Source organism: Nyctereutes procyonoides, unplaced genomic scaffold (genome assembly GCF_905146905.1).
Source record: "Nyctereutes procyonoides isolate TBG_1078 unplaced genomic scaffold, NYPRO_anot_genome, whole genome shotgun sequence".
NCBI classification, from domain to species: Eukaryota; Metazoa; Chordata; class Mammalia; order Carnivora; family Canidae; genus Nyctereutes; species Nyctereutes procyonoides.
In genome coordinates, this window is record NW_026575142.1 from 59477558 (window position 1) to 59493863 (window position 16306).

A 16306-nucleotide genomic window follows, 5' to 3' on the forward strand; every position below is an offset into this window, starting at 1 on the left:
TGAAGAATCTTAGTAAAACTGTATTCTTTAACTTTATCACAGCAAATTACCAAGATATCCTGTTATCTAAAATTTTGATTTTTAAATATTACCCAAAATGTTATCAGTAAAGTAGCTTATGCACAATAGAAAGATTGCACAAATATAATAGACAAAACTGATTAAGAAGGCAAATTGACCCTAAAATCCCTGATATTTGAGACCAGGACTTTTTCTTCTTGCTGTCCCCCATTAAGGAAAAACTCTCACATATGATCAAGGAGGCTTACCTTAAGGTATTTATTGAAATATTATCTACAGTGAAGGCAGAGAATTTTGTCTCTTTGATTCAACTGCATCTCCTGTAGCTGATAATGGAGGATTCATGGTAGGTGCTCAGGAATATTCATAACAATTGGAATCATTTGAAAAAAAATGAGTTAGGACTAGGGTTGTTGACATAATTCATTTTTTATTCTATAAACTACATTAACATGAGATCTGTCCTATTAACTAATGCTGTGCTGTATGCTTAGTTTTATTAACTATTTTGTTACATTATTATACAACAGCTTTTTAGAACTTTTTATATCTTGCACAACAAAGTCTATATCCATTGCATGGTAACTCTGTTTTCTCTTCCTCTAAGTCACTGGCAACCATCATTCTACTCCTTGTAGGCATTTGACAACTTTATGTATTTCATAGAAGTGGAAGTATGCAGTAGTTTTCCTTCTGTGATTGGCTTACTTCATTTTGCAAACTGTCTTCAAGTTTCATTTTTGTTGTAGTATGTGACAGGATTTCCTTCCTTAAAGAGGAATAATATCCCATTGTATAGACACATGACCTTTTTCTCTATCCATTCCTCTATAGATGGATATGTGGATTTTTTTTTATTTTAGCTATTGTAAATAATGTTATAGTGAAAATGGAACCATCTCATTGAGATTCTGACTTCAATTCTTCTAGATCAATACTCAGAAGATTGCTAAATTGTATAGTAGCTCTATTTTAATTTTTTGAGGAACCTCCATGATGCACCATTTTGCATTCCCACCAACAGGGCTCAGGGGTTCCAGTTGCTCTATATACTTTCCTATACTTGGTATTTTTTTGAGTTTTTGTTTTTGATAATACAATGCTTGAGTGAATGAGGAGATCATTCGTTTTAGTTTTGATTTGCATTTTCCTGATGATGACTGATGTTGGGCTTCTTGTCATATGCCTCTTAGCCACTGTATGTCTTCTCTGGAGAAATGACTAAGTCTTTTTATTGATTTTTTTTATATTCAGTTGTTTTTATATTCAGTTGACTTCCTTATATAATTTTTAAATTAACTCCTTACTAGATACATGTTTTACAAATATTTTCTCCCATTCCACAGCTTGCTTATTGACTCTGTTTGAGATACTGCATAGGAACTTTTTAGCTTCATGTAGTCCTACAAATTCATTTTATTCCTGTCACCTGTGTTTTGGTATTCTATCCAGGAAGTCATTGCTAAGACTAATATGTATTAGTCTTAAACCAATTGAATGAGTGTTGATGTGTGAATATAGATGATGTATTTATTATGAGAAATTGGCTCACATGATTATGGAGGCTGAGAAGTCATACAGTCTGTTCTCTGCAATCTGGAGACCCAGGAAAGATTATGGTCTCATTTATTCAGTGCTTAATCTCAATCTAAGAGTAAATGAAAATGAGGCAAAAATGTACTACCTCAATTAGTCAGGAAAAAGAAACAAATCCCTCCTCCCCCTGCTGTTGTTCTATACAGTCTCTCTATTCTGTTGTCTGTGCCTGTCTTTATACCAGTGCCCTACTGTTCTGATTCCATATAGCTTTGTAACATTTTTTGAAGCCAGAATGTATGAAGCCTCCAGATTTGTTCTTTTTGGAGAGTATTTTGGCTATTTGGGATCCTTTGGGGTTCCATATAAATTTTAGGAAGATTTTCCCATTTGAAAAAATTACATTAGGATTTAGATAAGGATTGAATGAATCTGTAGATTACTTTGTGAAGTATGGGCATTAAAAAATACTATGTTTCCAATCCATGAAGACAGAATGCCTCTCCATTTATTTGTTCCTTTTCAAATTTCTTTAATCAATGTTTTATAGCTTTCAGTATGCAAGTCTTTCACCATTCCCCCTTGGTTAAATTTATTCCAAGTATTTTATTATTTTTGATGCTATTGTAAATAGGATTTTTCAATTGTCCTTCTGAGTTGCTAATTGTTAATGTGTAGAAACGCAACTGATTTTTGTATATTGATTTTGTATCCAGAAAGTTTTCCAAATATGTTTATTTGTTCTAAAGATTCTAAAGATTTTTATAGAATCTCTAGAGTTTTTGAGGATCATGTTATCTGTGAGGGAGATAATCTTACTCTTGCTGTCACATTTTAATGTTTTCCTTTCTTATTTTTCTTGCCTCATTACTCCAGTTACATTAATACATTCCAGTATTATGCTGAATAGAAGTGTGAGCATAGGAATCCCTGTTTTGTTCCCGATCTTAGTAGAAAAGCTTTCAGTTTGTCACCATCAACTCTGGTGTTAATTGTGGACTTTTCTTATATGACCCTTATGATGTTGAGGTCATTTCCTTCTGTTCCCGGTTTGTTGTGTGTTTTTTATCATGAAGGGATTTAATGTTGTCAAATGCTTTTCTGCATCATTTGAGATTATCATGTGATTTTTGTCCTTCATTCTCTTAATATGATATATCACATTGCTTTTTGTGTGTTGTACCATTCTTTATCTCAACTTGGTCAAGGGGTATAACCTCTTAATGTGCCACTGAGTTCCATTTTATAGTATTTTCTTTAGGGTTTTTGTATCAGCATTTGTCAGGGGTATAAATCCTATTTGTCAAGTTAAGCTAGCTGTTTTTAGGAAGTCTCTGCTGAACAGGGAAGTATAGTATATTTTGACCAAAAAAGTGCTAGTTTTTGTGTTCTGCAAACACAAAATCTGCATTTTTTCCTTCAAATACTTATAGAAGATCTGACTGTAGGATGGTTTTGAAATAAGAAAGGAAAAGAGGACAGAAGTAGACAAGCGGACAGCGTGCTAAAAAGCATGAAAATGTTACATTTCAATCAATCTCTAATACATGAACACTCAGACCAATGCCTTCCGGTCCTTTATGCCATAACTGTTTCTCATGATCTCTCTGTTAATAACTTTTTAATCAACTTTCCTCTACCAGTTGCCACTCCTTATTATTTATTCTTGCCTAATCCATTAACACTTCCCATTACTTTCTAAGAGAGTATTCTGAAATATGAATATGATTTAGGCAGGAATTCATTCCACCACTTAAACCCCTCATAGATCTATAAGTCTTCCAAATAAGCTGCCACAAAGAGAAAGAATATCAAAGATTCAACCCCAGCCTAGCGATACAACTTTCTCTGTTAACCACATATGTCTCCACATCTTCTCTCTACATAAAACTCTGCTCAAGTATAGTGAAATCAAGCATTCTCCTAACTGTAGCATGTTCTCTTTCACCTTTGCTCCTATTGCACCAAAATAATCCATCCTCACTCTGCTTTACTGACTATTTCTTCATCCTCCACCAAAGGCCCTCACATATTACCTACATCAGCTACCTTCTCTAATTCCTCTCAAAACAAGTTAGGGACCACTCTTTTGGGATCCCAAATTCATTTGCTTCAAAACCATTTATTTCTCTCCTTTCCAGAGGTTCTCACCCCTGAGAAATTTATGTGCATGATTTAATAGAGGGAAGCAGTTGGGGGTCATTTAAGAACTGATAGTTTTTTTTTTCTAAATTTTTATTTATTTATGATAGTCACAGAGAGAGAAAGAGAGAGAGGCAGAGACATAGGCAGAGGGAGAAGCAGGCTCCATGCACCGGGAGCCTGATGTGGGATTCGATCCCGGGTCTCCAGGATCGTGCCCTGAGCCAAAGGCAGGTGCCAAACCGCTGTGCCACCCAGGGATCCCAAGAACTGATAGTTTTTAAGCAAAGAGGGGGTTGAACTTGAGTGGTTTACTCTGCTTCTGGGAAATGCAGTTTGTTGTGTGTTTTGCTCCCATGCAGAACTGTGTTTTCTTTTTTTCCTTCACACCTTTGTGGGGTAGAGAGCTGCCCTGCTTCTCTTTTAACTTTAATACTATGCAGGATGCTTGTCCAGAGAGACCACTGATTTTTGTTTAGAAATAAGATCTTGAGGTTTTATCATGGTTTCAAGTGCTATGTAAACCTGTTTTGCCACTGCCTCTTCTGCCCTGAGACACTGAAAATGAGTTAAAATCTGAGAGAAATGATTTTGACCATCCTTATTATCCTTGTATCTTTACCCAAAGTGTGTTATCTGTGAGCCTGATCAGGAAATATCCTTTACCTCTTTCTTAAGAGAAAATGACAGGGATACTTAGCTGTCTAAGGTGTATATCCATCTCCAAGGAAAGAAATGATTGATTGTTTTCCTGGCAAGATAAACTCAATTCTGAGTGCATTTTCCATGTAAAATTTTGCTGTTATGGCAATTAGTGTTGATAATAAATTTGGAAAAAGATAATATGAAAGTTAATGTTGAGCTTTAACTATGAATACATTTAGAACTCAGTGTATTTTCCTGGGCAGTGGGAACAGGTGGCTAAAAAATAATTATAGATTATAGCTCATTGTTAAATTTAGGATATAGTCTACCTTGTAAAAATAAGGATGAAAAAAAATGTAGCAGATAACAAAGTCAGGAGACTAAAACAATGAAATGAGTGAAATCTTTCATTCTGAATTAGATCCAAATCCTGAAAACCACTTATTTTCCTTTTTGCAATAAAGAGAATTAATGGGGTGAAATTTGTAAAAAAAAATCTGTAAGTTAGATACTGTTATATCACTGATAATTTTCTGATCTTGATAATTGTATTATGGTCATGCAAAATAACTTTCAAGAAAATACATTTAAGTATTTAGAGGTAAATGGGCAACATGATTCAATATTGTTTGAAGTGTTTTAGAAAAACTGAGTGTGTATACACAAAACAAGAATGATAAAGTGGGGGATGCCTGGGTGGTTCGGCAGTTGAGCCTGCCTTCCAGCCCAGGGCATGATCCCCAGATTCTGGGATCAAGTCCCACATCAGGCTCCCTGCATGGAGCCTGCTTCTCTCTGCCTGTGTCTCTGCCTCTCTCTCTCTCTCTCTCTCTCTCTCTCTCTCTGTGTGTGTGTGTGTGTCCCTCATGAATAAATAAATAAAATCCTTTAAAAAAAGAATGATAAAAAGGAAATTCATAGTGTAAGAAAGTAGTATAATTTCATTCTTTTCCATGTTATGTCCAGTTTTCCCAACACCGTTTAAGAAACTATCTTTTTCCCATTGAATATTTTTTCCTGCTTTGTTGAAGGTTGACCATATAGTTGTGGGCTCATTTCTGGGTTTTCTATTGTGTTCCTATTAACACAATAGACACTATTAAGTGTCTATTTTTGAGTTTTGACCACTACAGCATTGTAAAATAACTTGAAATCTGGAATTGTGATGCCTCTGGCTTTGCTTTTCTTTTTCAAGGTTGCTTTGGGTCTTTGGGTTCTTTTGTGGTCCTGTACAAATTATAGTATTGTTTTTTCTAGCTCTATGGAAAATGCTGCTGACATTTCAAAAGGGATCGCATTAAAGGTGTAGATTACTTTGGGATGATAGATATTTTAAGAATATTTTTTCTTCCAACCTATGAACATAGAATATCTTTCCATTTCTTTGTGTCATCTTCAATTTCTTTCATCAGTGTTTTATAGTTTTCAGTGCACAGGTCTTTCACATCTTTGGCTAGGTTTATTCCTAGGTATCTTATGGGTTTTGATACAATCATAAATGGGATCGATTCCTTAATTTTTCTTTCTACTGCTTCATTATTAGGGTATAGAAATGAAACAGATATCTGTACATTGATTTTGTATCCTGAGACTTGACTGAAATCATGTATCAATATTAGCAATTTTTTGGTGGAGTCATTAGGGTTTTCTGTATAAAGTATCATACCATCTGAAAATGGTGAAAGTTTGACTTTCTTGCTGATTTGAATGCCATTTATTTCTTTGTGTTGTACAATTTCTGTGTCTAGGACTTCTAGTACTATGTTAAATAAGAGTGAGAGTGGACATCCCTGTCTTGTTCCTGACTGTAGAAGAAAATTCTAGTTTTCTACCATTGAGGAGGATATTAGCTGCAGGCTTTTCATATATGTCCTTTTGGATTTTCAGGTATATTCCCTCTAAATCTACTTTCTTGAGGGTTTTTTTTACCAAGAATGAATTCTGTACTTTGTCAAATGCTTTGTCTGCATCTATTAAAATGATCATATGGTTCTTATCATTTCTTTTATTAATGTGATGTATCACCTTGATTTATTTGTGAATATTAAACCAATCCTGCATCCCAGGAATAAATCCCACTTGATCATGATGAATGATTCTTTAAATGTATTGTTGAATTTGGTTTGCTGCATAAAATAAATTTAATATAGATTAAAGACCTAAAACTGATATATTAAACTATTAAAATCTTAGAAGAGATTTTAGCAAAGCTGTAGCAAATTTCTAGATATATCTCCTGAAGCAAGGGAAAGAAAAGCAAAAATAAACTATTGGGGCTTCAACAAAATAAAAACCTGTTTTTACACAACAAAGGACATAAGGAATCCTATGGAATGGGAGAATATATTTGCAAATAACCTATCTAATAAAGGGTTAGTATTCAAAATATATACAGAACATATAAAACTCAACACCCAAAAAACAAATAATCCAATTAAAGAAATGAGCAGAAGACATGAATAAACTTTTCTCCAAAAACGTACAGATGGCCAACACACACATGAAAAGATGCTCAAGATCACAGTATCAGGGAAATATGAATCAAAACCATAATTAGATAGCATTTCTCAAACATCAGAGTGGCAAAAATCAATGACACAAACAAAAGGTGTTGGCAAGGTTGTGGAAAAAGAGGAATCCTCTTGCACAGTTGGTGAGAATGCAAACTGGTGTAGCTACTCTGGAAAACAGTATGGAGGTTCCTCAAAAAATTAAAAATAAAAATACTCTATGATCCAGCAATTCCACTACTAGGTATTTACTCAAAAAATACAAAAAAAAAAAAAAACTAATTCAAAGGGATATACATACCCTGATGTTTATTGCAGCATTAACTACAATAGCCAAACTGTGGAAACAGCCTGAAAGTCCACTAATGGATGAATGGATAAAGAAAAATGTATAAACACACATACACACACACACACATACTGGAATATTACTCATAAAAAGAATGGGATCTTTCCATTTGAAATGATGTGGATAGAACTAAAGAGTATTATGAAAAGTGGTACAAGTTAGAGAAAGGCAAATATAACATGATCATATACAGAGTTTAAGCTATAAAACAATAAGCATAAGGAAAAGAGGAACTGGCAAACCAAGAAATAGACCCCCAATTATAGAGAACAAAGTGGTGGTTACCAGAGGGGACAGGGGGGTGGGTGGGTGAAATAGGTAATGGGGTTTAAGAAATACACCTGTTGTGATGAGCACTGGGTGTTATATGGAAGTGTTGAATCACTATATTGTACACCTGAAATTAATATTACATTATATGTCAACTGACTGGAATTTAAATAAAAACTTAAAGTGGAAATGTAAAATGTTAACATTGAAGAATTTGGGAAAATGTAAGTAGGTGTAGTGCTATTTTGGCAACTTGCTTCTGGTTCTGAAATAGTTAAAAATAAAAGGTTGAAAATAAATTGAGTATATAGAAGGTACTTAAATTGGTTATAAGAACAAATCCTAGCACTGTTTGAAGAAAATGTAATACATTATTTTCTGTTAAATGATGTAGTGTATTTTATTTTGTCTCTTGGATTCACTTTTTTAGGAAACTTGCATTTTACTCTTCTAATCTGTTTTACCTATGCTAACTTAATATTATACACTACCTCTGGGAGCTAATGATGCTTATCATGTTTTTATTTAACTTTATTAATGTCTTGGGTCAGAGATCACATCAGAAATCTTCCTTGTCAGGCAGCCCTGGAGGCTCAGTGGTTTAGCACTGCTTCAGCCCAGGGCCTGATCCTGGAGACCCGGGATCCAGTCCCATGTCGGGCTCCCTGCGTGGAACCTGCTTCTCCCTCTGCCTGTGCCTCTGCCTCTCTTTCTGTGTGTCTCTCATGAATAAGTAAAATCTTAAAAAAAAAGAAAAGAAATCCTCCTTGTCTGTTGACTGAATTTCTGTCTTTGAATATGGGACTGTGGAGGAGTGTGGGATCTGACCATCCTACACAGATTAGCATAGAATATTTGAAATATGGCTGGTGTACAGAGGAACTGAATGTTAAATTTTACTTTAGCATTGTGGAATGCTTTTCTTTTAAACTGTTTGTGAAGAGAGTATGAAATAATTTTCCATTAAACTCAGCTTTATTCCTTTAGTGGGACTTTATTTCACTTCAACTGCTGATTTGCCTGAGATATATTATTGTGTTGCGGTACAGTGCTGGGAGTCGACCTCCTTTCCAGTGTTACAAGCACCTCATTAATCTAGCTGTTGTCAATGGATTGATTCAGTTACAGTAGGTTTTGCTCTGGATATAACATATGTTTGTTCAAACGCCCAATAAAGATAGCATTAATACTGATGCCTAACTTGTAATACTTATAATGTAATTAGATTATTTTTAGATTAAGAAATAAGTATAGATTTTTTAAAAATTTAAGATGAGAGTAAACAGCTGATATAGAATTCAGTGAAGAAACAGAAACTAATACTCAAATGAAAACAGTAAAGAAAAAATAGTGAAAGTGTATTGCAAATTTGTTGCATCAGAGAAAAGTGATCTAACATTATGGACTGTGTAAAAATTCTGTAATAATAAAATGGACAATACGAAGAAATATTTTCAGTGGACACATAATGAATTGATGTTTCCCCCCAACCAGTTGAAACCAAAGAAATTTGTTGCTTAAAATAAAAAAAATAGCAAATTTTAACAAGATCTTGTAATTTTGACCAGCTTTTATTTGCACACAAAAAGAAAGCCATTTTTGTGGAGAAATAGTAAGATAGTTATGAAATTTTTTAAATTTTTATTTATTTTATGATAGTCACAGAGAGAGAGAGAGAGAGAGAGAGAGAGAGGCAGAGACACAGGCAGAGGGAGAAGCAGGCTCCATGCACTGGGAGCCCGACGTGGGATTCGATCTGGGGTCTCCAGAATCGCGCCCTGGACCAAAGGCAGGCTCCAAACCGCTGCGCCACCCAGGGATCCCAGTTATGAAATTTTGTTAGAAATGAGGAATAGACTAGAAAAGATGTTTCACAAAACGTTAAAGATCTTCAATTAGCTGCAGAATACAAGATTTTTTGAATAGTAAAGATCAGTTGGTTCAAAATTCAAAAAGTTGCAAGTTCCTTATAGCTTTAGATTAAGCTAGAAAGATACTTGCAAGAAGTATCTAAACAAGAAGAGATACTTCCCAATTAATATCTTGAGTTATGTCAAGAATTCCAAATTTACAAAGAAATATTATAAATTTGCAGCATGAAATATAAATTTGTGGTGTAGTAATTTTTGTACATTTTATCTGTCAAGAAAGAATTTCAGCTAAATAAAACAAAATTACTTTATATCATGATAGATGGTACTCTTTCTGTTAGACCAAAATTAGGATTTATTGGAATTTCAAAACAAGAGACTAATGTTCCCCTTCTAGTTTTATTTCACTGTATAATACATACTGAATATATTTGTGCTACATTTTCTGAAGCAGATGCTTATAAGTGTCATGGATATAGTTGTTAAAATCTTTCAGTGTGTATATGCAAATGTTATGAATCATCACCAGTTTATGGAACTGTTTAGAGAAATAGAAGACAATGAATTTAATGATCCTATGTGTTTTGTCAGTGCTCATTGGTTGAATTGTAAAGAGTTTTATAAAGATCTGCTTGTTCTGTTAACTTCAATTCAAGATTTTCTTAGAACAAAAGGAATGCTTGCCAAATACTCAACAATCAAAACAAAAATGTCAGTATGATTTGTTTTCTCACCAATATTGGACTGCATATGAATGAGCTCCTAATGGAGGCCTGTGTGAGGCTTAGACAATATGAAAACTATGTTGAATAATTTTTTCATAAAATAATTAATATACATTTATCAATTTTCAAACAGGTTATTATGCAGATTTTAATTTTAATAAAATTATGTGATTATGATTGGCATTGTTAATTTTTATGTTGATATATTTAGTATTGTGATTAAATTTATTAACATTCAGTGTTAACAAAACTTTTCATTCAATGCTAGTATTACTGAGTTGACACACAAGAGTGTCAGAGAGCTGTAGTATCAAAATTGTTGTTTTTACTTGAAAGTCAAATCTATTCTCTTAAAAAAGATGAGCCAGTTTGATCAGTGTGGATATAAATGACATATTTTTTGGCTCTTGAATCAGGCATTAAAAGTATTTTTGGAATAACTTGAGTATATCAATCTATTTTTATAACTATAAATTTCATAAAATTTATCTACAAATCAAATTTAGCATGTCAATTGAGATGTAATATATATGTAAAACATGCACTGGTAGCTTTCCATGTCATACTATAGAGGAAAGAATATGAAAAATCTCAGTAATTTACATTTATTAGGCATTGAAATATGCATATTTCTATATATTGGATTAAACAAAATGGATCATTAAATTAATTTCCCTGTTTCTACTTTTAAAAATGTAGTTAACAGAAAGTTTTAAATGACACATGTAGCTCATTATATTTCTAATCCTTGGTACAATGCTAGGCCATTCCCAAACCAAGAATATGATATTAGCTAATATATTTTAAAGAGTCTGGAAACCAAATAGTAACATTATTTTGTTTTTTTATAACATTATTTGGAATAAATCCTTACTTTGACTTGTGAAATAGACATATAGCAATATTGCTTCTGATTTGGTTAATTTACAGATATCCTCTTTGTTTATTTGACCTCTGCTCCATGGGCATGTGGGCATGGTACTAGAAGTTTCCTATATAACCAGTCTGGTTAAATTCCAATATATACTCTTTAGCTTCCCTACCCATAAGAGTAGAAGTATGTGATTAAAAGTCAGCTTAGGTATTTATTTTTGCAAAACTAAAAATCTAACTTTAAGGAAACCACAAAAAATAGTTATTTTATTGTTTTTGTAAGAAATTGAAAAATCTACATTTATAGAATGAAAACTGTTCTGGTAATTCTTTAGTAATAGTAGGTAAAAGTTTAGTAACTTTATAAGAACAGTATGGAGCATTTATAAATGAATAGCTGAAACTATAGCTTTAATTATATAAATCAGAAGATATGTCTGGGAAGAACACTGAAGAATAATTTTTTGCATTAAAAGTATAGGAATTACTACACATAGGCATTTCTTTGACTTAATGGCTCAATATTACATCGTCATATTTGAATATACTGATGTCACAGAAGTGACTTTAGCTTGGCTGACAAGCATAGTAAAAGCCAAGAAAGTCTGTTTCTTTAACATGGTCAGAGGATTCACTGGAGGTGGGAAGACTGGCACTCTCTACCAGTGGAGGAAGTTTTGTTTTTAACCCTAAATTCTTAAAATAGCACCCTACCTGTTCATAAAAAAACTAATTTGTCAATTATTTGTTCGAGACCTTAATTTTCTCATACATTTATGTCTGTTTATATCCCCTGACTCCTCTGAAGTATTTTAGAGATGTGTGCCTGCTTGATTGCTATAATAATTGGTAATAGTCCCAGAATTTTTAGGTATTGATTAGGTATGTTTACCAGATAAGACTTGGATTTTACAGGTGCCCTGTTGGTGGTTTGAGTGGAAGGATAGTAAGAGGACGCCAGTGGCATAAAACTTAAACAGTTTTTATTGTATTCAAATAGATGATGAGGAGATACTTTTTTTGTGCTCTCAAGGTAGAATAGCCAGGAAGATCACTCATTGGAGGTCTTTTACTTCTGCATACATTTTTTTTAATTTTTATTTATTTATGATAGTCACACACAGAGAGAGAGAGGCAGAGACATAGCAGAGGGAGAAGCAGGCTCCATGCACCGGGAGCCCGACGTGGGATTCGATCCCAGGTCTCCAGGATCGCGCCCTGGGCCAAAGGCAGGCGCCAAACCGCTGCGCCACCCAGGGATCCCTACTTCTGCATACACTTATAATCTAAGGTCAATTTTCTACATTTTTGAAAAGCAGACACAATTGCTTTGGAGGCCTCTAGCATCCAAAGTTAATTACTAACTAATGGATCACTTTTCAAGTGGAAAATGACCACAAATATTTCAGTACAGAGAATCCAGCAAAAGAAAGGTCTCTATATGTAACTTCTGACTGTATGAGGAGTTTCAATTTAATAGATGTTTCTACCACATACTGTCTGGTTACTATGTCACAGAGGGACTATCCCTGACAAGATACAAACTTACAGCTATTGAAGTCTCTATGAGATGGAAAGCACATTAATAGGAAATATTTTTAAGACCCAAAATATCAAAGAATAAATACAAAATAGAAAGTTGTTACTTAAAAATTATGAAGACTAAATTGACATGTGAATACAGATGATTTTGTTTGAAGAATATCAGGAATAGAGTACAATATAACTGACTAACATCTATTGCTATTTATAAGAGTGGGGAAATTTAGGGGCACCTGTTTACTCTAGGGGAAATGTTTACATCTAATTGCTGATTATTATTATTATTATTACTCAGTAAGGTCCCATGTATTTACAGTTTAAAGGCTGTATGTTTGATATGTCTTCCAAAAGATTAATTATTCAGGTTTTAGATCATGCAAGGGTTGTTAGCAGGATGTTAAAGAAAGGCTGCCCATTGACACCGAGTGACTGGATATGTTGTGTGAATCTCTTGAAGTATTTGGCCATCTCTTGTGAAAACAGGATAGATTCTATAGAGTTGGTATTTATAGATCCATGGTATGGCCTATTTCTAAAGAAAGGAGATGTCCCCCCACCCCCGAATGAGTTGAACTCACTGTTATTAAGGTCAATGAAAATATCTTAGGCGGTAAGACTTTGAAGATCTCTGAGGGCCTTGCTAATTTTAGTTTAAGAATTCCACTCATTAAAAAAAAAAAAAAGAATTCCACTCATTTATTAAACCTATCCTGAATATTGGGTTGGTACAGACAGTGAACCATCTTCCTTACTGGCAAGTATTTATAACATGGTTGAATGACAGCTGCATGAAAATGAGTGCTTCTGTAGCTGCAGAAATAAGATGGAATTCCCCAGGTCACAGCCAAAACTCTTTAAAAAAAAAAAAAAAAAGCTTCAATCCACCTTGTGAATTAGGAAACCTTGGTAAGGTTTTAACGGTGTAGTTACATGTAACTCAGTGGATAGACAAAAGAAATATGAGATTAGAGACTTGTCCATGTCTCAACTTTATAATTTTAACAAAATTACTTACTAGGAGATAAGTACCAAACACATCAGCAATTTTAGTTAAGGTTCATGTACAATGTTGGCTGGGTGGAACGAATGGCCAATTTGTTCTAATATCAAATAATCATAGAAGATTATTTTAAGCTTCCTTTCAGACTCCTCTAGCACCATTAAGTGGCCACCTTGAAAGTGGCTGCTATTTTAACTATGTAATTTGAAAACCAATTTCTCAGGATATCCCTTTCTGATTCTTAGAGCTAATTACTCAGTCTCTAATGGTGTATTTGAAACTTTCCAAACCCTTGGTCTCTTTTGTTATCACAGTGACATACATAAGAGTGAAGACTACTTGCCCAGAAAAAATTAGCCTTTCTTTAGCCTCCATATATTTTTGTATAGTCTTTTGCATGGTATAACATAACAAATATCTCCTTGGAATATCTAAAATAATAAAATAAATTTTATTTCCTTTTTGATTTTTTTCAGTACTTTTTTTTTTTTTTCTTAGTGCTAAGCTTCTGTCTAACATCCTATTACTGTTGCCCTTAATACTTTGATGCAGGTCAACAAGCAATGGAATCTCTCAAGTTTTACTCAGGGCGGGGAAAAGCCTTTATCACCTTTTCATTTTTAAGATGATGTTGTCACCGGTAGAGAATACTGGGTTAACAGCATTTTTCTTTCAACGTTTTTTTCTTTCAACATTTTAAAGGATCCTTTCACTGTCTTGCAGTTTGCATAGTTTCTGGAAAAAGTTAGATGTAATTATTTACCTTTGTTCCTCTCTATGAAATTGTCTTTAAAAAAATATGCCTGCCTTCAGTAATTTCTCTATGCTTTTTGGATTGCAGTATTTGGTTAGAATATGTTTGGGCAGGAGATTTTTTTGTTTGTTTGTTTGGTTGTTTTGTACTCATCCTGCTTGGTGTTCTTTGAGTGCCTCAACACTGTAGTGTCTATCATCAATTTTGAAAATTCTTAGCCATTCTTCAAATATATCGTCTAGCCTTTTGATCTTTATTACCCTTCTGGAATTTCAGTTACATATAAATTAGAATATGTTTTTTTACAGACTTTTTATGATTTGGGTTAATCTTTTTATCCCCTTGTGCTTAAAATTGGTGATTTCCATTGATTTTTGTTCATGTTCATGATTTTTATGTTGTATTATGTTGTATTGACCCTATTGATGAGCCCATTAAAAGCAGTCCTCATCTGTTACTGTTTCTCTTTAACAATGCCATTTCTCCCTGCTGAAATTACTTGCCTTATTATGTATATCATTTCTTTCCCACCTGTTTTTAATATTAATCATAATTATGTTATTTTCACCAAACGATAGTTCAGAATTACATCTGAGATCAGTTCTGTTGACTCTGCTGCCAATAGAAATCAAGAAATGGCTACTTTATAAAGCTGAGATTCGAAAACAATATATACTTCCCTGCTGGGTTTCTAACTGAATGTATAGAAGGGTTATTAGAACTGGAATAAGTTATGATGAATCTTCTCTCTGTTTGAAGAAACCTCCCCCCTTGTAAGTAGGGCCAGCCCTAATCCAGAGGCAGCCCATCCAGTCTTCCTGAAATTTTAGCAACTAAAAGCATTCTGTTTACAATAAGAAAACCGTTCCCCCCCACACACACCCTGACTGGAATGTCCCTGAATAGGTTCATGTTGACCCTCCCCGAAATCAACCTGGATGCTACGAGACTCCCGCGGTTCTTTTGTCTTTAGGCAGTTTCTTTCCTTTTGCCTTTTAAAAGATCCCTGTAACTGCTAATCGGGGCTCTTTTCCTCCTCGGAGGCGGAGAGCCCGTTTGCGCAAACGTTCAATAAACCCTCTTGCTGACTGCATCTGCCTGTCTGGGGTCTGGGTCTCTGGGGCGTCCACCGGGCCACGTTGGCACCCGTGAGCCAGGGTCCAACATTTGGGGGCTCGTCCGGGATCTGAGACGCCCCAGACTCAATCCTAAGACCGGTAGGAGGTAAGACCGAGCTCGCTAAATGTCATATCTGTCTCGTCCGTTTGTCTGACTGGCCGGGTCTGTTTTGTGCCGGGTCTGTATTGTGCCTGCAGGACGCTGTACTCTGTATTCTGTATTTGGACCAGCGGGGGAGGCAGACGTGCCCGAGACCCCTGGTCCCCCTCCGGAGTCGGACTCCGGAGTGGTCTGGAAGAGGAATGGAGCCCCGGCACTCCCTCCTCTTCGGGGAGGGTCGTGGTTCGCGACCGCTCCCATCTGAATCTGCCGCGCCAGTCCTGTCGTTCGTGTGCGTCTGTTCGTTCCGTGTTTTTCTTCCTTTCCTGTCCTCCTCCTCACCGCTCACCCCTTCTCTACACCCATGGGGCAGACTGTAACCACCCCTTTAAGCCTCACTCTAGATCACTGGAAAGAAGTCGCCGGCCGGGCACACAATCTTTCGGTCGAAGTCAGAAGACGAAGATGGGTCACCTTCTGCTCCTCAGAGTGGCCGGCTTTCAACGTCGGGGGGCCCAGGAACGGAACTTTTAATATTGACATTATCTTGCAGGTGAAGGCCCTGGTCTTCCAGCCAGGACCCAATGGACACCTCGATCAGGTGCCGTACATCATAGTATGGAGGATCTCGCTAAGAATCCCCCCCCCTGGATAAATTGCTTTATCCCTTCTCAAGGGGGACCGGGCCCGAGACCCTCACTCCCTCCCTGCCACACTCCCCCAATTCCCCGTCCCTCCTCTCCATCCACCCTTTGCCCCCTAAAATTTCCTGAATCAAAACCTAAGGAGCCGCCTGTGCTCCCAGGGGACCAGGACAGTCTCCTTCTCTTGGACTCCTCCCCTCCCCCTT

At 35.4% G+C, this 16306-nt stretch overlaps 1 protein-coding gene across 1 annotated transcript in view; it reads left to right on the plus strand.

Moving 5' to 3' along the window:
* The first annotated feature begins 15797 nt into the window (after positions 1-15797).
* LOC129498468 (uncharacterized) overlaps positions 15798-16306 on the plus strand; it is a 173317-nt gene continuing 172808 nt past the window's right edge. The window contains 2 exon segments of the mRNA XM_055307771.1: positions 15798-15925; positions 16010-16057. Of these exon segments, the coding sequence (XP_055163746.1) occupies positions 15821-15925; positions 16010-16057 (153 nt within the window). The 5' untranslated portion in view covers positions 15798-15820.